Source organism: Sciurus vulgaris (genome assembly GCF_902686455.1).
Source record: "Sciurus vulgaris genome assembly, chromosome: 8".
Taxonomy (NCBI): Eukaryota; Metazoa; Chordata; class Mammalia; order Rodentia; family Sciuridae; genus Sciurus; species Sciurus vulgaris.
The window spans coordinates 59,808,218-59,834,631 of NC_136468.1; the positions used below are offsets into that span (position 1 = coordinate 59,808,218).

General features: G+C 33.9%; 1 protein-coding gene across 7 annotated transcripts in view; it reads left to right on the top strand.

The window, feature by feature from the left end:
- Window positions 1–25,997, top strand: part of PCLO (piccolo presynaptic cytomatrix protein) — a 426,214-nt gene extending 400,217 nt beyond the window's left edge. For 6 of the 7 annotated variants that reach the window (XM_079150545.1, XM_079150547.1, XM_079150548.1 and 3 more), the window contains 3 exons: window positions 19,950–20,084; window positions 20,487–20,632; window positions 21,328–25,997. In XM_079150545.1, the coding sequence (XP_079006671.1) occupies window positions 19,950–20,084; window positions 20,487–20,632; window positions 21,328–21,468 (422 nt within the window). In that variant the 3' untranslated portion in view covers window positions 21,469–25,997. The remainder of the gene's footprint in view (window positions 1–19,949; window positions 20,085–20,486; window positions 20,633–21,327) is intronic. The other variant, XM_079150544.1, reaches the window with a different exon arrangement.
- The last annotated feature ends 417 nt before the right edge of the window (window positions 25,998–26,414 follow it).

Genomic DNA, 26,414 nt, shown 5'->3' on the forward strand with positions numbered 1-26,414 from the left:
AAAAAAATATTTTTTAAATTTATTTTTGGATACTGGGGATTGAACTCAGGGGCATTTGATCACTGAGCCACATCCCCAGCTCTATTTTGTATTTTATTTAGAGACAGAGTCTCACAGAGTAGCTTAGCACCTTGTTTTTGCTGAAGCTGACGTTGAACTCGAAATCTTCTTGTCTCAGTTTCCCGAGCTGCTGGATTACAGATGTGCACCACCGCACCTGGCTCATAAGCAGTTTTTTAAAAGCAGGATTTATAGACCCTCCAGTGCCTCATATGAGTAGAAATTTTTCCCTTCTGATGGTGGCATATGGTCCTGCACCTCTGAAACCTCAAAAAGGACAATTTTAATTTTATAACATAAATTGGAGACAAGTTTTAGGAGCCAGGGCCATATCTTAATCAATACTAGAAGCCCAAAAATAGAAGAATTAGTATAAATTATGAAGTAGAATATATGACAGAACGAAAGTCAGAAGATATCTAATGAAATGAATTGTGTCTTGAGGGGGAGTGATCCATGAGTATGACTCTTTCATTACTCCCATAACAGTATAATTCCCTTTGCTCATACTTCCTTGCTGGGTGTCCAAGACCAAGTGCATAAACCTATGTTGGGCAAACATCTTTTTCTAAAGTTTTCATTAAGGTCAGTCAAGGATCCTCAGGTATTGCTTCTAGAGACTTTGTAAGGAACCTACAGACTTCTTTAGTCTTTCTCCTCTATCAGTCAAGCCATCTGCCAGGATGAGTCAGTGTCCTGCTAAACATATGCCTTCTTTCAGAATCACTGGGGACATTCCCCTCTCCAGTGGTTCTCCTTTTTGCAGATTATACACCACTGGTGCCTCCTCTGGGGTCTTAGCAATCTCCTCATGGGAAGGTTGGTTGACTCACCAGAGTTGCAGGCCCCTTAAAGAATTTCTGTCATACCCTGGGTCCTAGTTGACCTTGGGGGATAAGAGCCAAAATATTGACTACTTTTTTTTCAGCCCTTTCATTTCTTGAATTTTCTCTAATTCTCAGATGTTGAACACTAAGAAGGTCAGTTCCACCAGTTCTTGTTAATGAATAGGGGTCAGTATTGTAGCCTGTCTTACAGGTCTTAAAATACTTACATCTTAAAATACTCTTTAGATTATTCTAAGTTGTACTTCTATAAAATGTTAATAAGGAAGCAGTTATGAAGTTTTCTAAGGAAAATATAAAACAACATATTAGGAACAAAACAAATCAAGTTTGTACAGTAGTTTTGAAATATTAGGTGACATAAATCCCCTTTTAAATCCCACTCTTTACAGATTATTATTATAATGTTTGTGACTTTAAGGTTATCAGTGTCCAATGTTTTGATCATCACAGCAGCATGGTTTGAATACCACGTTTTTGGGCATATTTAGTTATGTGTGCTTAAAAATGATGGTCATAATAGAAACACAAAAAAATGAACATACTGTTATTTCTAAAAATTTGAGTTTGGAGACCAACTTGTTAAAGTTGTTTTTTTTTTTTTTTTTTTAAGCATTTGCTTCTTAGAAGATTTGTATATTTGAGGGGCACGCATATACACACACACCCCCACACACACATTGTGTGTATATATTTAACACAAAACATAAAAAAAAGTAATAATTAACATCACAGTAACATAGAAGTCCTTTATATATTAACTTAGCTTTTGGATTAAAATTTAGAATCCATAATTTGGTAGCTGTAAATATAGTGTATATTGATACAACTCAAAGAGTAACTTCCATCCTCTTATAAGTATAGGAAAGAGTGCTAATTATCAGAAATAGACTTATTACCTGATATATAAGTACATCTCAATTATACAATAATAAAACATTTATTTAGTCAAAGAAAACAGGCGAAAGCCAGGGGCAGGTGTTTTATGTGTGTGTGTGTGTGTTTGTGTGTGTGTATGAATGATACTAAAAAAATGATAAAAATTTTAAAAGTTTAATTCAATATGTTGCATGTTTTAAGGTCTAGATAAAATGCATAAAATATAGCATTTACCAGTTTTTTGCATATATTAGAAGTATATACCTTTAATTTTAACATACTTTTGCATATTATTTAGATAAAACCCATATATATAGCATATTTAGCCCTGAAGTATATATACATGCACATATATATATACATATATAGTCTCAGATATTTAGAGTATTAAACATACTTCAGTAACCCGAAATAATAGTTGTTCATTTAATGAGAATTACAGTATGGTCATTAAAATGTTATGAAGCAGATAGACTAATAAATCTTTACTCTGGGACTGTTTAAGTAATTATAAGAGATTGTCTTATAAAACACAAAAATCTTTGTTCCTTAAGCCTATTATTTGCAAATGTTACTAAGAGCAGAAAACCTATTGTTTTAAATATAAAAAAGATTCTAATTTTATATCAGTGTATTAAATTTTGACCTTAGAAAACCCTTTTAATGATCAAATTATAGTCAATTCATCACACACATTTACCTTCTGCAAGTTATTTAAACATTCAATATCCTTGTATTTTTGTCCTCTGTCTCTTAACCCATCCTGGAATGATCCAGTCATTTTATTTTAGGATAAGAAATCTTACAATACAAAATACTTTCTCATTGAAAAGCAATTTTTGTTTCCTTTCTTTAACAAAATTCCTCCACATGCCTGTATCTGTTTTTTTGAACTTAGACAAACTATTCCCGCTTCTCAATAAGATAAAATACTTTATGCTTTTCATACAGCTTAAATATTTTGTATTCCTTGTATAAAATGCTAACTAACTCTGTAGTCTTAAATTTAGTGAAAATCTAGGAAGAAAGCAATCTAAACTGTTTTTTTACATATATGAAAATGCATTTTATAGACCCAAATATATTATCTTTTTATAGACTTTAAGAAACTAAGAGTATTAAATTTTTATTTAGCAATTGGTGTTTTAGTATTTTAGTTCAATTTACAAACAAATCATGTTTTTAAACATATAAATGTTTATCCTGTCTTTATTTACCTAATTTGTCAAATTTTAATAGCTATTTTTAGATCACCCATGAAAATCAAGATATCAAACAAGCAGTTATTTTTTTTTGTCAAATAGAAATCTTAAAAACAATGAACATTTTATTTTAAACATCTAACAGAAACAGATACATCCTGACTGGCTAACAACCTGGGCGAAAGCATATGTTAATAATTTTTAAAATATTCTTTACTTTTATTTAACCAATAATTTAAATTAACTTATTTTGCTAAAGATTATTTAAAACATATGAACTTAGAGGGATTTTAATTCTTCTTTTAAATTTGTGAATATTCATTTATCTATAAGCTAATTTGGTACACATAGACAATATGCATATAGATACACAATACACACATGCATCCAAGCATACATAAAAATAGAAACAATGATTTTAATAGTTTTTAATTTCCCTTCACTGGATCCCCACAGGTCGGGAACAAGAAAGTTACAGGTGCTCATTAAGCAGAGATGGCTGGCAAGCAATATAAAAGAAAGATTATAGAATGGGAATAGTGAGTGCTAGAATAATCGCCTAACATAACAGCACTTGAATAACTGGTTCTCTTAGAAAAGATAGCAGGGAGATAGTCAGGTCCTTGTCAATTTCTTCCCCATTTACAAATAAAATAAGCTGACATATTTAGGGTCCCATTTTTCTTGGCTGTATTTCCTTATTCTCCATATTGGGGCCAAGCTGAGTTACAGAAAAAAATAAATTTACTTTTTCTTAAATTCTTGGACTTAAAATAACTCCAATTATTTATCAATTATTTATTATGCACCTTATTGGTGACTTCTCAGGGATAGACATGAAATTACCCATGATCTTGTAATCTGTATACTTTAAGGGGTGTGTGTGCGCTTTTTTCTGAAAAGAAAGAAAGACAAAAGATAGACTTCAGGGTATTCTACAAATCCATACTGAGATTTTTTAAGTTTGTCCTATGCTGCTAGTCTCACAGTGGCCAGGTGTCCCTGCTACAGAGATGCTACCCAACCTGAGAGAACAATGTCATTTCACGCCATCTGCACATTTCAGTGATACAAGTTTCCTTATTGCCAGTAAGATTTCCACTTCCAGGAATTTCTGGAGCCCCAGGATCTCCCACTCGGGAATTCTCAAGGAAAGAAAGAAGGTGGCGTAGTTCTTTATGAAAAGAATATCTTTGAGATCGCAAATAATCTAGGTGTGCTTGAGCATTTATGATTGTAAGATAATGAGGACACAAAGACCTGGTAGAGAGTTTGGAGACATTTTGGAACAGAATAAAGTCAGGTAAGTTGAACTAGAATGAGATTTGCTTATAGCTGACATTTTATATCATGAAGGATGATATGAAAAGGGGATGAATGCCTCAAGGCAATATTGTCTCTTCCTGGTGAGTTCTGATGTCAAGCAAAGAAACTTAAGTGTGGCAATTGCTTCCCTACTAGAGGTGGAGTCATTGTTCTTTCAGTTAGATAGTACCAGTAGGTCGGGTATTTATTGCAACTAAAATGAGAGGTTGGACAGAGGGGAGGACACTTTCCTTCTGGACTGTATCTGTTAAACTTTGGGTCTGGATTTGAATGACTTAATTCCCCAGGTATCAAGCAAAGAAAATGTGAAAATAAACATGAAAACAAGTATGATTTTGTTAAATCAAAGGACTAAAAATGCCTTCTAGCTGATGGTAGCTGATTTAGCTCGACAGTCTGATTTAGCTGGAGCTCGAAATATGAGAATGCACAGAGAGAATTTAGAGAAGAGAGTGTGGGAAGACAAGAGTTCTCAGAACTTAGGTTCATAGCAAAAGTTTAAAGAGTTAAGAAATGGACCTCTAAGAGTATCTATCAGATCTGAATGTGGGGACTGAGAAGGTAGCTTCCTTGATTATCATGTCAAGGTCAGGTCCTTCCAAAAACAATATCTTGGATGAACCCCATGTTTGATGAAACAAGGGAGTGCTTGGGACACTGGGAGATCACTTCTTCATATGAATCTTCCAGATAAGCAACTTATATTCCGTCTGACCCAGAAATGGGGCATGTAGACCCATGGTTATTTCCTTTCTTCAGTGTTATATAAACAAGTGCTCGTTTTCTAACTTACCTGGTGCTTTAATGAACAAGCACTCATTTTCCAAGTGGAAGAGGGGTTTTGGTCAAGTAAAAGAGGCAAAACAGTGAGAAATCATCTGTTTAAGTTCCATGGTGGCTTGGATCTAAAAGTAACACTTTTTCCCACTGGTCATAAGGAAGTATGGACAGTGACTCACATAGTTTACATTCTAGTCCAATTGAGCTAGCAGACCTTAGACAGACAGATATCAGGCAGGCAGCTGAGGAACCTACAGAGGTAATCCTGCAACACAGTGTAAGAAGAGAAGGAAAGGATTTTAAAGAGATCATTGAATGGCTGGGGCTGTAGCTCCGTGGCAGGGCAGTTGCCTAGCACGTGTGAGGCAGTGGGTTTGATCCTTAGCACCACATTAATAAATAAAATACAGGCATTCTGTCCATCTACAACTACAAAAAATTTTTTTAGAAAGAGATCATTGAGCTCCTTCATGGTTTTAGAATTCAAAGACTCTTACCAGATACTCAGGAAGGTGTCAACCATCACCTTTTTGCAACTTGAATCTACATGATTTGGGGATTTTCCAGCCACCCACAAAGGGGAGCAATGGCAAGAAAGGCAGATGGAGCTTTTGCTCTTGTTCTTTGAAAGTTAAGGAAGCCAAGGAAAAGATTTTAAGTACAGGAACTAACAGAATAAGTCATATTCCATACAGAAAGAAATAGACTTAACAAAAGTCAGTGACTTCAAGCCCCATATTTGGACCCCAAAAGATGTCATAGGAGAAGAGATGCCTCTAAAGAAGGGACTGAGGAATTCCTGGAGTGAAGGAAGAACCTAACTCAGGACCAGTAGTCTTCTTGGCATATATGACAGAATTTCAGCATGTTTCAATCAAAGGCATAGACAGAGGTTTATTTAGGGAAGTAGATACACATTCAAGGGAAAATGGGGGCAACTCAAGAGAGAGATGCCTTTGATGATAAAGCAAGGAATATTCATTCAAGGGAGAATGGAAGCCATCTTGAGAGTGAGAGACACATTCGTAGCTCTTCTATTAAAGGAAACTTAGTGAAAAGTCGGTATGGAAAAGTGTGTAGGAATGATATCAGTCCAGTGATCTCAGATGGTTTTTGGTGGTCTGTCAGTCTCTGGATTCATAGACTGTTGTGATCTTCATTATCTGATCTATACATAGTGCTAGAAAGTTCCCTAAATCATAGGTCCCTCAAGATGTCATGTCTCTCTTTCCTTAATCTACTTATCAGGGAGTTAATTATCAGTACAAAGGTAGATTTCCAAATTTCCCAGGGAGTAACAGGCCTGGGATAGATACTGGGTTGGGGAGTGAAAGGCCTGGAAAAGTCTGTGGAAAACTTCTGAATTAAAATCCTATTTTTCTATCCTTCATTTATGTCTCCTTTCTACCTATTTCTTATTTTTTTTTTCTGTCCTACCTCAATAGGACTTGCAGAGTTCTCTTTTCCTTCATGTATGTCAGTCATCAAGGGAGAAGATAATGTCTGCCCCATCAACCTGAGATTTTTTTTTTAACTATAATGATCAGAAACCCTGACAACTTTCAATTGACTGGGACTTATGCAAGATAAAGAAACAATGCCATAGCATATAAAGCTCAGAGATAGATATGAGAATATATGGAACTAAAAGTGACACCATAAATCAAAAAAGATTATCACAAACAGAATGGGGAACATTTCTCCTCTCAGGAGAAAAAAATCCTGGATCCTTATCTCACTTCCTATGCAATACTGAATGTCACATAATGTACTAATATTCACCAGTTGACATGATCAAGAAGGTAGTTGAAAAGATTTTAATGAAATGACCATTTACAAAGTGAGGCATATTTTGAGAACCAACCTGGGAAGGTGAAGCACACAAGAATTCATTACAACAAAGATCCATTGCCATCCTTCTGTCTAATAAAAAGGAGAGAAGCTGTTATAGAACCCAGTGAAAGCTATACTGTGGTAGAAGGGACCTGTACAATAGTAGAAGCCTTTGCAAAACAATAAACTGGCAGATTGGATGGGGTGAAAGAAGGAAATAAAGAGGGTAGAAGCCTCTCCTTCTACCCTCAGGGCTCCTACTGGTTAAAATTTTATCCACATCAGAAATTAGAAGGTGGTGGAATGAGACAGACGTCATTACCCTATGTATATGTATGATTACACAAATTGTATGAATCTACATCATGTACAACCACAGAAATGATGTACCCATTTGTGTACAATGAATCCAGATGCAGTCTGTAAAAAATTTTAAAAAAAAATAATTTAAAAAAATGATCATGGATATAATTGGAATAAAATCTACCATCTTTAAAAAAAATTAGGTAAGAAAACTCAGGCAGTGAAGGTCATGGGGATCTTCTTGGGGTGAAGCAAAGGGAGACAAACGAAGAGGGGAACCAGAGAGGTGAAAAAAATATCTAGTATATGAGTGTTACGAATAAATTGTTGGGGTAGAAATACACTGCTCTTTTATCTAGTGTGGCAGTTACGAAAAAGGAGATGAAATAGCAGCTGGAAAAAACAAAGTTGAAGAAGAGTCCTATAGAACAGTAAACTATTCCTATGTGATGTATCTAGTAGAAAGTAGAACACCACAGATTCAGTTAAAATTACAAGGAAAATCTGAATGATTGGATGTTAAGAGTGTTGAACTAAACTAAGGACAAAGAAGGATAAATGATGTAAATAACTCCATGGGTCAATGCAAATATTTGACTTCTACCATCTGTTCACCCTTGTTCAGGAGGTATTGGTAGGTACTCTCAGAGCTTACCTGGCTCCTTGGTGACCATTCACTCCAGAGAGGAGCCCAAGTCTGTTCTGCAGTTACTTAGTGTCACACTTACAGAGACACTATTTTCCTCCTAAGAGCTCTGACTTACCCTGAGTTATACCATTGTCTGGTTTTATTTTCTCAATCTGTTATGTGATGATCCTGATATTTCTCCATACTAAGAGAACACACCAGGGTGCACCAGTCCCCTAGAAGGGTGATTTGTCTGCTTTCAGACAAAAGGTCAGTAGAACTGAGAGAACACGGTAGCCAGGGCCTTGAGGACACAGGAAGCTACTCTTGTCTTTTTAAGCTTCACTCTTCTCTGGAAAAGGATTTTATTAACATATTGGTCATCGCACTACCTCTCCTACTTCATTCCTGGGCTTTGTTTTCGTGAGGCTCTTGGGAGTTGTTTTAAAACTCTAAGCATGTTGAAGGTAATGTCCATTTAAGTTTTCAGTTTTGCTTCTCATGAAAATTATTTGTTGTCTCATACAAGATAATAGGAGGCTTTCAATCAAAAATGTTTACAAAGAAGTCTGGTTATTTTTAGTCACAATAAAATGAATGTTAAAAAGCATCTACCGAAAGGACAAAAAAAAAAAAAAAAAAAAAAAAAAAAGATCAAAAACATTGTAGGAACTCAATCAGGAAAAATCTATTTTTCCTCCTAAAATTATGTTCTTTCTGGCTTTATCTCAGAGAGAATGGCTTCTTTTATGTAACAGAATACAGAGAGAATGTGCAGACTTGCCCTATTTTCACAGAACTCTTAAATCTTATCAGGGCAGAATGCCTGCTTTATTGTAGGATATATCTTCTTGAATCTGGGTTATTTCAAATAAAGGTCTTAATGAAAGTTTACAAGAACTCTTCTTCCTTGGAAAAAATATTTTTAATGAAAATATAATAAATGCCTCCTTCCTCAGCTCCCATTCAGCCCTAAGATATGAGTGTAACAGGATGCCACTCTATAGCTTTAATAGAGCTTCTGATGTACACATAAGTGAAAATGAAATTAATAGGCTAACATACAATCATTTATTTCCATATAGACTCGGAAAGCTTTCCACTGACCTCAGCATAGTTGAGTGGGAGAAAGCCTGGAATTTTGAGAACTGAGGGATCACTTTGTTCAGATCTAGGTGGAAATGGCATCTACCTTGTAGGTGTGCTGTAAAGATAGACAAATTATACAAATTCAAGTCAGGTACAATGGCACATGCCTGTAATCCTAGTGGTTTGGGAGCCTGAGGCAGGAGGATTGCAAGTTTCAGACTAGCCTCTAGCAAGACTCTAAGCAACTTACTGAGACCCTGCCTCAAAAGAAGAAATAAAAAGGGCTGAGGATGTACCTCTGTGGTTAAGTGATCCTGGGTTCAATCCTCTGTACAAAAAAAGAGAAGGAGAGAGATAAATTATACAAATTCAACCATTAAATATCTGATATATGCTAGGTATTTTATGGTAGTCTAAAAAGACAAGAATAAGTAGGTTTCAGTACTTATACTATCCTTATACTATAAAGGCTATGAACTATACGTACAGTACCTAGAACACAAGATTTGTTCAATAAATTGAATTCATGGTAACTGCCCTTCAGGTCAATGTAACTGCCTACACATAACAGATAAAGATGTATCCTTTCATAAATTAGCAGTTTGGAAAAGAAATGGGTAAGCATTTTTTTCCTGTCTTGATCATACTTTATTTTTTCAGGACAACCTCCCCACAAATCCTGAGCACAAATCCACATATGCACATGCTTGCTGATTCCCAGCCATTCCAAATTCCCTGCCCAACACATGCAGACACGGAGACACACACATAAAATTGGCATAAAATTACTATCACATGGTACACAGTTTACTGTGATTTTTCTAACCTGGACCATCTTGCTGGAAACATCTAATCTAGTTGTAGCATCATTTATAGTTTGGATGTGAGGTGTCCCCCAAAAAGCTCATGTGTGAGATAATGCAAGAAAGTTTAGAGGAGAAATGATTGGATTATGAAAGTTTTAACCCAATCAGTGAATTAATCCCCTGATAGGGATTAACTGAAGTCAGGTAGGGTGTGGCTGGAGGAGGTGGGAATTGGGGACATGGCTTTAGGGTATATTTATCTGGGGCATTTGTATCTGGTGAGTGGAGTCTCTCTGCTATCTGATCATCCTGTGAGCTGCTTCACTACACACTCTTCTACCATGATGTTCTGCCTCACCTCAAGCCCTGAGGAATGGAGTTTGCTTTCTATGGATTGAGACCTCTGAAACCGTGAGCCCCCAAATCAATCTTTCCTCCTTTACAATTGTGCTGGTCAGATCTTTTAGTCACAGCTGTGGAAAAAACTGACTAAAACTCATTATTAGTTTAAAGCAAGGGCAGTAAGAGCAATAATGCCTCCTTTATTTCATATGTCTGAGAAGAAATAAGATAATCTGACAGAAGTTTACATGTTATTTTTAATCATTTAATTGTTATATATCACTTCATAGTATTATTTATTTGGTTACAGATGAGCATATACTGTGAAAGAATATAAATTTAATTTATTGATATATTTTAGGGATGAGATTTTTTTTTTTCTTCCCTTGAAACCAAATCCAGTGAGCTGCTCTCTAAAGACCTATCTAGTCCCTTAGCATTTTCCAAATCCTATCTTAGGAATTCTCAAACTCTTTTTGCATGGTGTATGTTAGGAAAAAGTGCTGGACCCAAACGTTATATAGACATCTCATAGCCACATAGGCAGAAAGAGAGCTGGATCGTGGAGCTAGCTGTCATTTTCATTGTATAAACAAACTGATTAATCAAGAACCAAACCCAGGAAGTTATACCATAGGGCATTTGGAATAGAATCTAATCCACTACTTAATTAAAGAATTTAGTTCCATTCTGCTTCCCTCTTTCTGACATGAGCAAGATAAACCTTCAAATGATATAATTCTTCATTCCTTCTATTTTGTCCTTACACATAAACTATTCTGTATAGCTAAGAAATTTTGTCCAGAAAATGTGTTTCTGAGGATTAAAATACATGTCAGTGGCTTTAACATAGCCTACCCAAAATGATTAAATCAGGAGATAAAATTCAATTCAAATAAGATGGCCAGACCTGTTTTAAAAATCCAGTAGCTCTTCTTTCTATTTGAGGATATGGTATAAAGAAAAGGTGCTAATTATGGATAATTATTGAGTCCCACAGTCTAAAGGCCTTTGAACTTTTTGAAGAGGGAAAGTTAAATTATTATAGACTTCAGGGCAGCTTTAATACACCTGTTTGGAAATTATAGAGAAAGAATGGTGACTAGAACAAATTATAGTGAGCCTATTTTCTCTCTCTGACAGGTTCAGCAAAGTGGAAAATGGCTTCTTTCCCTTTCCTTTTCTTTCATAGAAAATTCAATTTAAAATATATTGACATATAGATATCTTAAGACATGATTTTTCTTGTTTTGTTTATTCTGAGTATATGAACAATTGACTTAATGGTAGAAACACATTGTCAATTAGTTACTGATTTTTCATTATAGCAATAATGCTGAAAAAAGTTAAGTATGGGGGGGATGAAAGATTTAATTAGCTTCAACTCCTAATTCCATATTTTAAAGTATATATCAAAACATTACATTTTACTTCACAAATATGTTCAATCATTTTTGTCCAGTAAATATAATTTTAACAAAAAGCACATAAGTAATGTTTAGAAATAAAAGAATTCTTGTTTGTTAGGTAATGACTATTTCAGGCATTGTGCTAACAGTTTAACTTGGCAATCTTGTCATTAAAAAAGAAAAAATTGTCACGTATATAAAACTGATAGAGTAGAAACAATGAAAGGGAGGAATATAAGACTATGTATGAGGGAATATGCAACACTACTTTGGCTATGACAGATATTAGAACTTTAATAACAATTTCCATAATGACAGGTTTAACAAACAGAAGAAATTATTCAGAGATGTTTAGTTATTGGAGGGCCGGATATAAGCTATTTTATTTTATTTAGAAAATGTCCAAAATATTATTCAATAGAGCTGAGAGAGGTAAATGATCTTATTACACATTTTCATTTTACATAGCAGGAAACAGAAACCAGAGAGATTTAGTGACTTGCCTGTCTTCTCATAGGGCAAAAAAGTCAGAATTTCTTGTTTGTTTTCTTTAAGTACATCTTAATTCTTCATTAGACTTTTCTTAGTTTTGGAATGAACAGTAGGAGCTAGGTGACAATTATGAGGTGAAAGACTGTCAGGGCTAAATATACATCTTACATAACACCAATTTAGACTTCATTAGCTAGTATCACTGATCTGCTCAGGGGTACGTAGTATATATTAATGGAAATTTGCAAATGCAAAGAAATCTGTTAATGAGAATTTTATTCACACTCTATTTTTTTCCTTACACAGACTTTCCTTTTACCAAGTGCTATTCTTTCCTTCTTTTCTTTTCCACATTTTACTCACTTTCAGTTTATATAACATTGCCTTTTAAAGATAAATTTGCCTAAAATTTTCACTGGAAAAAGTTGCTTGAAAATGCAGTAGAATTCAGAGATAATAAAACTCAATTTACATGATGTCAAGTGTTAGATTCCAATAAAGTAATAAAAAAGAAATATTTATAGATCATGTGTTTGCATGTTTAAACATATAGGATCTCAAGTATTAGAGTCCTTCAAAAAGTTTTATTGTTGTTTTCATTGTTCATCTGTACAATTGACCTAATGTCTGCTTATAGACAATAACTTCTGGAAGACTTTTCCATTGTCTAAAGAATGTAGGCAGTTGCTGGCTACCTTCTTTGCTAATGTCCAGACTGTGGCTAAGATACAGCAGAAAATTCAGCTCTGGAAATGCTTTCATTCTGATATTGTTTTAAAAAATCCTTCAAAATGAATATTCCCACACATGAGTCAATTTTTGAATGATCTCTTTCATAGAAAATGAAAGGTGCTCATGAGAGAATGAAACCCTGGACTTAAAATCAGAAGATCTAGATTAAAGTTCTGCTTGACTCATTTAACAACATGGCAAGTTACTTTAAATACCTGTCACTATTTACTCCTCTGTAAAACAGAAATTATACCTATCTTATTTCGTTTTGTGAGATGATTATTTTGTTAATTTTAATGTTTCTTTAAAATATATTTCCCCAAAATATATATTAGAGAGAGAAATATTTCTGTAAATGTAGGCACGTAGATAGGACCTATGTTTTAGTCAGCTATTTTGCTGCTGTGAGTAAATGATCTGACCAGCACAATTATAGAGGAGGAAAGGTTTATTTGAGGATTCACGGGTTCAGAGGTCTTAGGTCACAGAAGGCTGGCTCCATTCCTCAAGGTGAGGTGAGGCTGAACATCATGGCAGAAGAGTGTGGCAGAGGAAAGCAGCTCGCATCATCAGGAAGCAGAGAGAGAGAATGGGAGTGGGTGGGGGGTGGCCTCCATTCTCCAGATACAAAATATATACCCCATAGCCATGCCCCAATTCCCACCTCCTCCAGCCACACCATACTACTTCAATTAATCCCATCTGGGATTAATTCACTGATTGGGTTGGACTTTTGCCACCCAATCATTTCTCCTCTGAACCTTCCTGCATTGTCTCACATGTGAGTTTTGGGGGGACACCTCACATCCAAACCATAACAACATACTCATCATTTCTAAAGGTAAAGTAAATGTAAACTTTTCTTCTGAGAAAAACGTGGGGGTTGGGGCGTCCCTCACACTTGTCTAGCTTCTGAGAGGCCCTGGGTTTCATCACCAACACCATGAAAAGAAAAAAGGGAAGGGAAGGGAAGGAAAAGAGAAAAAAGTGGGAAGACCATTGTGTATCTTGATGAGAAAGTGAAAAAGAAAAGCTGTGGAAAATAAAAAATACGACAAATTGACAATTATATTAGTTGGAACACTTCAGTTAGTGAAAGAGAGATAGTAGGACTCAATTTTGTTAAAATGGAATTAAGGGGCTGGGGTTGTGGCTCAGTGGTAGAGCACTTGCCTGGCATGTGTGAGGCCCTGGGTTCAATACTCAGCACTGTAGAGAAATAAATGATTAAAATAAAGGTCCGTTGACAACTAAAAAAATACTTTAACAAAAATGGAATTAAATTTTTATGCTCTTTGTCAAAAAATGACTATTTTGTTTTTTAATTTAACAAAGAGAATATATCAAAGTAAAGATGAAAGAATGTGTTAATGTTTTATCCATAATAGTTCAAGAGAAATTTCACTACTTAAGAAATAAAATCAAATATTTGAACATTTAGAGTTTATGATTTTTTAATGCAATATTTCAATTTTAAATTCTATTGATTGTCTACTTTAAAACATAAGGAGAGGGGCTGGGGTTGTGGCCCACTGGCAGAGTGCTTGCCTATCATGTGTGATGCACTGGGTTCGAGTCTCGCCTGGATTTCATTTTCAGGATTTCCTCCCTGCCTTTCCTCCTTCCTTCTTTATTCCTTCTTTCTGTCACTCCTTGCTTTATGTTCTCAAATAGTCATTATCCTATTAATACTCATACTGTCATACATATTTCAAAATGTTTCTTTTATGTACCAATGTGATCTTTTCCTGATGGATCTTTTAAGAATATTTTCTTTATCTGCGAAGTATAACATTATGTTGGCTATGTCAATATATCAACTTATCAACATTTCCGGTATATGAGGTGCTCTTTCTATCCACAGATCTACTTTTCTATTATTTTGAAGAAATACTTCTAGAAATACTTCTATATTTTTTATGTTACTTTATATTCTCTTGAATTTAATTTTCTGGGAAACTCTTTATATTGAATCTAATTATTCTGTTCATGTACATGTCTATCATTGTTTCCTAACTTGTTATTCTCTGTTTTTCTTTATATTATCTTAAGCCTTTCCTCTGTGACAGTAATATTCATTTTTGTATTGTCCATTTTCAGTCCCTGATGTTTCTAATTCATTAATACTTTTAAAATGAGATAGGTTACATAATTAACTTTATAATCCACATTTTTACCTCATCATTTTTTGGTCATTTCTCAAATATTTCCTCAACCTTTCCTTCCTTTTCTCTTTCTTTCTAGTCTTAATTTCCAGGTTTGTTCCACCCTGAAGGATAAATACCCACTTTAGAGTAGGATTAATTTATTATTTTCTGAAAATTGACACGTAAAAAGTATATATGTTTCTGGGGTACCAGGTGGTGTAGGTGGTTTATTGATACTTGTGTCTGTTGTGTAGTATAAGCAGGTTAAACATTTCTATCTCCTTAAACATTTATTGTGTGTGCATTAAAAACATTCAAAATCTTTTCTTCCAGCTTTTAAATTCTATTCTTTTAATACCATCAAAGAAGTCTAAGGTTTAGGATACCAAGAGGCCTGGAAGTTGGTTGAAGCATTTTTCTACTGCATTTGCTCTTTATTCTAAAACATCAGCACACATCCTCTGTGTGTGTGATACAGTTTTGGGCAGATCGGGAGCTGCTGCCCACTCTGTGGAAACATGGTCACAGAGGTTTCTGTCTCCACCCAGGCATCTGCCTCAAAAGACAGAGGCTTCCAGACCATGTAAAAACAAAGATATGATAGTTATGATGAACCACCATTGGCACAATCCACAGCTTTGAGGCAATTCCAGTGAGCACGGCCTCTTCCTTTGGTAGAAATATGAAAGTGCAAGCTAGAAAAATCTTTGACCTGAGAGCGACTCATCAAAAAATTTCACAGGTGTCACACTGTGAAGCATGTGAAGTTAGACTCCCAAGAAAGAAACAGGCAATGTGATGACTTGGAAACTTTAGCAAGTTTTTAATTCACCTTTCTCCCTGAGTGAGAAGGTAGGAAGAAACAACAAATTTCACATGGTGGGTGTGTTGGGATTTTAGGCGTATAAGTAGACTATGACCTATAAAAATGAATTTCTCCCAGAAAATAAAAATTCTCAAAATTCTCATGCTTATTAGTGTGGTCAGTTCTGTCTACAAGATCTATTGGTTCCAAATTTTGGGGATGATACCTCCTTGACTTCCTCCCTTTCTGTAAGAATCCTCTTTTTCCCTCCATTCCAGGTGTGGTTTGAGAGATAAGGGATAATTTTATCTACTTTTATATGCTTTTAGAGCAAAGAGTTACTGTTACCAGATGGATACATTTACATGTAGTATTGACTAGATTTTGTTCCCTTTTTGGAATTTGATTGAATAATTTTTGCCTATGTTCACTAGAGTGAACCCAGGAATGTCTTAATCCTAATAAAAAAGACACTCTGAGATTTGCACAGTCTTCTGATGCATCTTGGAGGACCAGTAGAAGGGATCCCTGCCTGGTGTGTGTTTTGTTTTGTTTTGTTTTAATCTACTGAACCTCTCATAACTTCCTTGTGATGTGCATAGACGGCTGACCTCCTGGCTTCCCAGGCTGGCTTGACTTTTTCTCGACTGGCTGTGCTCACTGTTCATCCACTTCTCAGTAATGGAGGATTTAGTGATAATTCTCAGGGTTTTGTCAACTCATTCTATTTTCCTGGCAAACTCCTGTGATATATGGTTTGTTCAGGAATGCTGCTAAGCTGTACTGGAATCAACTTTCTGCTCCTAAACACCAGTTTTTAGGTCTTCTGGCAGGAGAATATAACTTATTCTTTGTTTGGTTGCTACTGGTTAACACTTCCCTAAATTTTTACTTTTTCTTTGTCTTCTTTTTTCCTCCCTGATTTCTCTAGATGTTGAAAGAAAGAGATCCTAATATCTGTCCAATTTTTTTATTTTTATTTCAGGGACTTTATGTTCCTGTGAAGGTCCTTTTCAAAAAACAGATCATTGGCATGGGCTTGTTAAGTTTTATTTAAAATAGTTAAGTAAACAGAACTGGATTCTTACCTGCAAGTTCTAATAAATATATTAGATGATATTCGTAGTTTCCTATCTGTCAAGAATGTGCAAACAGAATGTCAGCTAATTAGCATTAGAGTAAGGTCAACTTTTTACACCAAAATCATTGAAAGGAGAGTGCTGCCATAGTTAAGGGCTGCATATTCTTAACTGTTTTTTACCAGTTCACTATGAGTTTTTCTGTTTTTTTAACATTTTTCCAAGTGTCAGAATTTTGATTTATTAATTTACCTACTGTTTTATATTCTTTACTTCATTAATTTCATTATAGAACTTTATTATTTTCTTCCTTATATGTTTCTTTGTTTTTCTTTGTTGTTCTTTTTCTAGTTTTTGTAGTTGGAATTTAAACCAATTATTTTTTATTTTTACTGCTAAAATATTAATGTACATGTATTTTCTTCTGATCATTATTTCAAGTGAGATTGGAATATAATGATTTTCATCTGATTATTACTTTGCTCAGATTCTGCTGCAGTTTTTTAATCATCATTAATTTTGCAGAACTTACTATTTTCTCATAGTATTTCCTCATTCATCAAGAATTGTTTTTGTATGTGTGATCAAAGAATTTTTGAAATAGCTCAGTTTTATACAACTTATTGATTTTTGTAACATAATATATTATCAATCTTTGTGAATATTCCATACAGATTGAGAAAACATTGTATTCTCTATTATGTGGGTGTAGTGTTCGAGATAGATCCATTAGATTTACTTTATTGGTTTTGATGTCTCAATTTTATGTCTAATTGTTTTAGTCCCCGTGGCCTGCCTTTTATTACCAATCATGCATTAAAGTTTTCTATTATTATTCTCTGTATTCCTCCTTAAATCTCCCATATCCTCTTATTTTGTAGTTTTGTTTATATAACTACACAAATGATTCAGAGACATTTATAATTGTTGTGCCTTCATTATGATTTCTAAATTTTTGGCTTTATACAGAGTTTTTCTTCTTGTTTACTCAAATTTGATCTAAATATGGCTAATATATGTACCAATTTCTGCATTTTTGACTGTTTAGAACAAAAGCAGATTTTTGGTTTTTGTATACAGCCTAAAGTTGGGCTTTGCTTTATTAACCAAACAAAAATGTTAACTAAAATTTGTTCTATATATATAATATATTGTGAAATATGGAAAAAAGTGATCTATTTATACCATATGGAACACATTTTCCTAGTTTTTAACCTAATATTTTTCAACCCATAAATTAGAATGATATATTTATTGTCATCTTAGGCAGAGTCAAAAGATTTGTTCAACTGGGATGGTAACACACACCTCTAATCCCAGCTAGTCACAAAGGCTGAGGGAGGAGAATTGCAAGTTCCAGGTCAACCTGGGCAACTTAACAAGGCCATGTCTCAAAATAAGAAATAAAAAGTGCTAGGGATATTAAAACTTGGTATAGAGCACTTAGATTGTATGTGCAAGGCCCCAAAAACCAAAACAAAAAATCAGATCTGTTCAAAGTGGAATGTGAAATGACGGATTTTAAAATAACAGTATAGAAAGCTCATTGATTTGGCTTCAAATTTCTCACTGCCCCTCATCTTAAGAAACCACCTCTTATAAAACTTTTAATGTTCTATCAAAGAATATTCACAATTGTCTGGAAAGATCAGTAAAATATTCCTCCCCTTTCTAACTATACATCTGTGTGAGAGTGGATTTCATACATACTCCTACTAAAATACCATATTGCTCTGGATTTAATGTAGAAACAAGCATAAGAATCCATCTGTCCTCTATTCAGTCAAGCATTTATGAAATTTGAAAAAACAATTATTTTTTATTTTATAAAATTTAATTTTCACTAAAACATTTATAGATACATTATTTTCATTTTAACTGAATTAGTAAATATTTTAAATGTTTACCTTTTTAACATAAAGTTAGAAATTTAAGTTTTCTAATGTCAACAGCTATAATCCACATAAATGAAGTTCTCTGAGGAGCCTCAATTTTTTTAAGAGTAAAAATAAATCCTGAGACCAAAATACTTGAGAACCAATTATTGACAGGTATGCTTAGAGACCGTCAATAGATTTCTGTGTTCTAAAGGTAAAAACCAAGTCACTAATGACCTCAGTTAAAAATATTTTACTATCACATGGGCCTTCGTTTCCCACATAACATACCCATTTGTGAACACACCATTTCTTCTCTGTAGAATGCCCTTCCCCATCCATCTCACTTGGGTAATTCTTTCTCATCCTTCTGGTTTCAGCTCAAGTGGTACTTCCTAGGCAAGTGTTCCTTTGTTACAGACTTTCTTGTACTTCAGAACCTTTCATTTCTTTATAATTATACATTTATCATGGAAATAATCTAATTAGTATTTGTCTTGCAGTAGATGGCAAAATCATGAAACCAATAACCAGGCATGTTTTGGATCACCCTTGTGTTCATTCTCTGTAGTAGAATGCTCAGCACAGAGTAGCATGGAAAATAAAATACTTGTTGGCACATGAGTCCATGGATGAATATATGAATTCATAAAGAATGAGTGGAAGAATAAAGGATTGGTCCTAGTATGAATGGCTTCTTCCAGCATGTAAGACCCAGGATAGAACACTGGAAGGAAATGCATTGATTCCTATTTACATCATTCATTATATCTTGCCTTATACAATTTTATTATTACATAGTCTTGCTAGCTATTTTTTAAACTAAGGAAGCAGAAGTAGTAGAAATAATATACAATCAAGTTTAGTTGTTTTAGTGAATGTTCTTGAGCAAGCCTAGTAGTAAGAAATTGTTGGCAAGAAACTTCTTGAATTTCACATGACTTAATATTTTCTATAAATTATATTGGAATTCTATCATATATGTTGTTCCTACAGTCTCATCTGTTACTCTTTTTCTTACAAATCTATGTCTGAGTAACACATCAACTTATAAGTCCTCATATCTCCCTTATTACTAGCCCATCATTATTTTTAATATACTTTGTTATAAGTAACTGTCTAATTATCCATCTCTTGATGGGATTATTTTATCCCAAAGGGTTTGGACTGTATTTTATTCTTCTGGACATCCAAAGATACAATAAGGTGTTTACATTTGATTAGTATTCAATAAATGAATGCATGAATGAATGATTGAACTAATATTTAATAAATAGCACTATATGTTCCTCAGCTTTTTATTAAATTCTTTCAGTTAAAACTCAGGTAATGGGAGAAATCAAAATTGCATTGAAAAAGGAAATGAAGACAGATGGTGAACAACTGATAGTTGAAATTCTCCAATGCAGAAATATTACCTACAAATTTAAGTCTCCTGATCATTTACCAGGTAAGTAGTTTTATGACAATGATCAATATATCTGGAAATTTATTTGGGGTATGTCTTAAATGCTATGGGAAATGCTCATTCAAATGTGGTCAGTATACTGAATATATCAAAAAAATATGAGCAAAAAAATTTCTGCGAGATGGGTCAATTTGTTCCTAGTTTTTGGCTAGATTCTTCAACACACAAATTAGAGCATTATGTTTATTAAAGAACAAAAAAACAAATCCAAGTTGATAAGAAGTTGGGTTTTTTTTAATCACTTTATGTTGTCTGAAACACATTGTGCACCATTTACTGCCTTTGAGTAAAACATAGGTAGAACTCTCAGCATGCAATTATAGTTCTTTCAATAGAAAATCATATGATAAATGTACACTTACTGGGATGGAATCTTATTTTCAGATTTATATGTGAAAATATATGTCATGAACATCTCTACTCAGAAAAAGGTGATCAAGAAAAAAACAAGAGTATGTAGACATGATCGAGAGCCTTCATTTAATGAAACTTTTAGATTCAGCCTAAGTCCTGCTGGACATTCTCTTCAGGTAACTCTAGTACATAGTCACTATTTTTAAAATTTCATATGTATTGTATTTATTTATTTTCTCTTTGATTTTTCAAAATTTATTTACTTTTCGGTACTATATGACACTTGAGAAAATGATAACTCTTTAGAAGTATCTCCCCAAGAACTATTTTACTTCTATAACCCTCTCACTTCATCCAGTCATCTGCCAAGTCTTTTCTACTCTCTCCGTTCTGTTAATTTACATAGATTTCACATGCTTCCCATGTCACTGCCATTAATCCTTTTTGTCTCCCATCTTTGTTATTCACATTATTTTGGTAGTTTATATGGTCAAATTGTCATTGTTGTCTTACTCCTTCAATTCATTGTATCACACTGTTTCCCGAGTTATCTTTTAAAAACACTGGTTGAGTTTCATTAAAGTGCATTATCTTCAGTCATTCAGTCTTTCAAAGTGAGTTTTAGTTGTATTGATTTAGTCTTAGCTCCTCATATACTTTCCCATGTACTCATACTCCAGTTACTCCAGAATCTCTTCAAATCAGGCTGAGCCTCCAATCCATGCTCAGATTTTCCCTCATGTCAAAGCTCCCTCATCATTTCCCTACATCCATCACCATACTCCACATTTTTTAAAAATATAAATATAGTGCTTTTACTGGTGATCCTGGACAATTATGTAATTTTGACTATCTCCTTTTTTATATATAGATTCTACTTTTCTCCAATGGAGGGAAGTTTATGAAAAAGACTTTGATTGGTGAAGCCTGTATCTGGCTTGACAAAGTGGATCTCAGAAAAAGAATAGTCAACTGGCACAAACTTTTGGTCAGTCCTACTCAACCACATTGAAGAAAAGCGTCTGCTCAGGATATAGAATGGATCTACATAGCCTCAAATCAACACTGTAGTCAGATACTATTGTACTGAGCTATTTTCAGAGGCAAACATGAGGTGGGAACAAGCATACATTAAAGCCTTGTAAATTTATTGCTGTGGAACACAGAAAAAGACACATGAGAAAGTTTACACGTTGATAACCACTCACAAAAATAGAGCTCCAGACCTTGGATTTCCCATGACTGTGAAGATAAACTGTGAGAGAAATTTTGGATACTTAAGGCAAAAATCTTTGGGCAGAGTGAGCTGTAGCTAAAGACAGGCTCAAAGATTAATGTGGCTTCCAAATGCAGCACAAATGAAAATCTTTATGCAAAGAAACATTGGTTGAAAGAACTGATGTAATGAATCTCAGTTGTCAAAAAGCCTCTTCTTAGTGTTCTCAGGCAACTTTCTGTTTTGAGATCCTGATATAAGATACGTCTATAATATATGTAAAGAACTGGACATGAGGTGGCTGTGATCATAGGGACGACAGAGCAGAAGATATAGAAATCCTGGCTTTTAGACCATATCATACAGTTTTTCCCTGTGTCTAAATGTTACAAGGGTATACAACATTACTTTTGGAATCCATGTGGTAAAAGCACATTTGTTTCAATACAATTTGAAATAATATAGAGTGAAGATAATACTAGGTAGAAATGAAATTACATTTATCTAGAAATAAAACCATGAATGGTTAATAAAGAAGAATGTTGACCCACAAAATATTGGAACTCTGGTTGAAAACATTAAAATCTCCATGATTTACCATTAAGCCAAAGCATTTCCATCTACATAACAAAGGGCCTAGATTAATTTGGTATGTCCTAGGAAGCATGATCACTTGTTCTTTGTGGTATTGAAAATAAATGTATTATCCTGCATTTTCCTTTCTCTTAAGTAACATATTGTCAGAGACAGAAAATTCTTCCTCTGGCAAAAAAATTAAATCATATTAATCTGGTAACATTGATTAGTTAAATTGGTATAATTTCTTGCTTATCCACAATGTTTTTATCATGAAGTCATTAACTGATTGTACAATGATAACCCTCACATAAAACTCAAGTTCTCTCTAGTACTCTCTTTTCCTCTGTTAGTGACAATATCACAGTGATCAAGTTCATCAATGTGAGAAAAATTTGAAAAGTCAACATTTGAGATTAAAACATACTTTGAGCTATTTTAATAATATAGGGTGAAACATCCAAGGTTTAAGTTATTAAAATGAAACATCCTCTTCCCCATTAACCCACCACATTGATAAAGGAAGTAAGGTGGAATTGTAGAAAACGCACTCAACTAAGATTAGAACCCTAGCTTCTGCCTTGATTCTACTACTGACCTTGAACATGTCACTTTGCAAATGTCACTTAAACTCAATTTTACCCAGTTTTTTTTAATTGTAGGTAAAAATAATGATATGTTCCTAGCCTTCCTCATGGGATGTTGGGATGATTCAATCAAGAGATCTATGAAAGATGAAAGCACATTTCCACCGAAGTGAAGAATAATTGTTATGTTGCTTTTTAATTTTCAAATCTTGTATGTGAGAAACATCCTCCATACCAATGATAAGCATTGGCATGGATAGAAACCGTAAATTTGCTCCAAAACTCATTTTTTATTTAAAATATAAATTTTTATTATTTAACTTGAAAAAAGATGAATTAATTAAGTGATTTGTAAGTTTTATTATACTAAATTAAATGAATTATACTGATTTTATCCTATTTCCATACCCTGACCAAAACAAATTAAATTCCTTCTCAGAGCATTTTGAACTTAAAAGCTGCTATTTCAAGTTAGATTCTAGTGGGTAAAGTAGAGGAAATGAGCACCACAAAGTTGGTTGGATGTTAAATTTTCTCATTTTTAGAGAGAAAATACTTTCAATTAGAGAATAATGTAAAACTCAACTAAAGAATTTGTAATATATATCCCAGGCTGTATATCTTTATTATATTCATAAAGAAATACAAATTCACTTTTCCCCAACCTAACGTAACCATCGCTTTTCTTCTATTTTTTAATCGCCCGTCCTCTGACAGTGCAATGTCATTTACCACCGATGTTGCTCTAAAGTGAGCATTGAGGAAGTAAATCATCCAAAAAATGATATTGCTAGGATTTTATTTTTAGGGACTACTAGATCTGCTGATAGTTGCCATGGATATTTCCAGCAGAAGCTAGCACTTGGGGAAGCCTGTAATCATCAGTCATAATTGGGGAAGAAAAGGGTCCAGGAAGATCTCCTTCTGACATAAAAAAGACTCTGCTGTTTGCTCTTAAAAGGAAACCCTGACTCACCTTGGTACTCTTCTGCAGCCGCTTGCATCCAGAGGTATGCACGAGAGGTTGATGACCAGTTAGCTTACTTCATTGCAGTTGCAATTTCTTTTGGAATAATACAAATGGAGGCCAACTGAAACAAAGATCATCCCTTGATAGCTATTTAACCTGAAAGAATAAGAGCCTTTCTATTCTAGGTGCCCCTCTATTCCAATAAACTAGTGATAAGGCTTGGTCACTCAAGAGGGTAAATGACAGGGCTTCTTTTCACGCACCAGCATTCCCCTTCAGAGAGCATAAGATCCTGCCAGTGTGCCAAGTTTGCAGCTGACCAAACTCCTAGGTCGTACTGGAATTATTCTATGCAACACTGATCCTTATATGAATGCATTTCTTCTGAATGATGTTGATTACCCTTCTTACAACTAAACTATTTCTTTTTTAATTACATATAGGGCTCTTGGTATTTTTTACTTTTTTGTATAGATCACAGCACATGATTTTCCACTTTTTATTTTCTTTAATTTTATTGGAATTAGCTTTTTTTAATCCTATAGCAACAGTTTGTAATCTCTAATTAATATGTGATTAGTTCAATTACAACACTTATACCTTGAAAAGCATCACAATTTTTCCACTATTTCATTGAGTCATCAAAGACTAAAGTAGTATATTATTTTAAAATTTGGTCCTAAAGAAATGTTAAGCTGTAGAGGAAAAGCACAGAGTGAATTTTTACAAAAGATAGGGACTCTAAAATCGTCATTACAGACACAAATAACAGCAGTAGCAAGAAGTTGGTGTTTTCCCTGTTTTTACTAAAGATTAGGGAAATTTTCTGTGACTATGAACTCTTTGTTTACCATTTCAGTTCAAAAGAATAATATTCAAGATGAAGGGTTAGCAATTGTCTTTTTTCCTTAATATTGCCCATATTCTAATAAATCACACTAATTAAATGCATATTTTCAGCATATCAGTAAGATTAATTTTGTGAATCACACACACATTAAAATAGTCATATTGTGGGATTATTATAGCTGGTAACCAGCTGATATTGATTCTTATTATAGAAAGGGTTGTGACGATGGTGGTGGTAGCATAGTGATACTAGTGGTGGTGATGTGAAGTAAAATAAATTGTATATTATATTGTGCCCAAAATATTAGGAATTATTTGATCAATGCTTCATTTCATTAAGAAGTCATAAAGATGTTTATAGTATTTTTTTACTTTATTATTTAAATCATAACTAACAATATTTTTAAAAACTTATTTTCATTGCTAGAATGTCTAATATTCCAAAATCAGCCAATTACTCTGTGTTTATAAATATATGTGTGACAGAAGTGACTTCCCCTCTTTTTGAGCTTGAAATGAAAATGAGAGGTAGCTCAATGAATAGTTATGAGCTGTTTCTTTAATAATTTCTTGCCTTTGGTATAAGAATGAATGAGTGAAACAGATTCTCATTGAATAAGACACACTGATGTTTTCTGTATGTCCCATGTTGTTATTATTAAAGTTACCCATTATACCAAAATCATTTAATCAAATCTTATCTGATAGGTAGATTGAGAGCATTTTCTTAATTCGTTACCCTGTACATAAATATACATTTGGTATAATAGACAAAGTTGAAATATTCATTTTTTGGCATTCAGCATGTGAATATGATTATTATTTGACTGTGTCGAAATATTTGTTCGGTGATGTGCTCAGGTGCTCCCACTACTGATTAATGTGTGTGCTAATATCCTAACAACACATCTGATGTTAAAACAATTTCTTGTCTGAAAAAATTTAAAACCTAATAAAATCAATTTCAAAATAAAAAACAAAGTACTTGGAGATATGTCTTGTTTCTGACTATGTTGCATGCTGTGTTGGTGATTTGCTAATGTTCTTTTCTCTTTCTTTCTTTCTTCCTTTTTTTCTTTTTTTCTCCCCCCCCCTTTGGTTTACCCAAATCCCTTTGGAAAATCTAATGAACAAATACAAATTCTTGGGCTAAAGATTGTATAAATTGACCTGAAAATACATGAAAATTATATTTAAAAAAATGCTTGTAAATCTGTCTTGAGTTTTATTCTATGTAAAAATATGTCTTGGTTTTGTGATTGTATACAAGATGTACCTTGATAATTTATGTAAATTGTGCTGTTTAAAGGCTGTTGTCTCAGCCTTACTAATAAATATTGAAAATATCAACTTTGATGTCTTGTGTTTATTTTGGCCCCAGGCATAAGCACATTTTTAAACGTTGTCAATGCATAAACTAAGTTTAAAAGTACTACTCTAATGAAACAAAAAGAAAAAGAAAAGAAGATGATTAGAAAGATGTAGACAGATTTTAGATCACTTATGAAGATGTTCAAAGAGAGTTCTTCTGATGGCTACAATTTTCTCAGTGGAATAAGAAATGAAGTTCTCTGCTTAGAGTGGAAAGGAAACTAATCATGATTGAGTATTTGAAGGAAGTAAAGAAGCTTAAAATAGTCTAGGGGTAGAGTGGAGAACAAGTAGCCAGGAAGAGAAAGATGCTGTGCATGTTGGGGCACCTTTGAGCTTAGTGGCAATATACAGTGACATCAATCTGCCTGGCGCCATCTCTGACATTC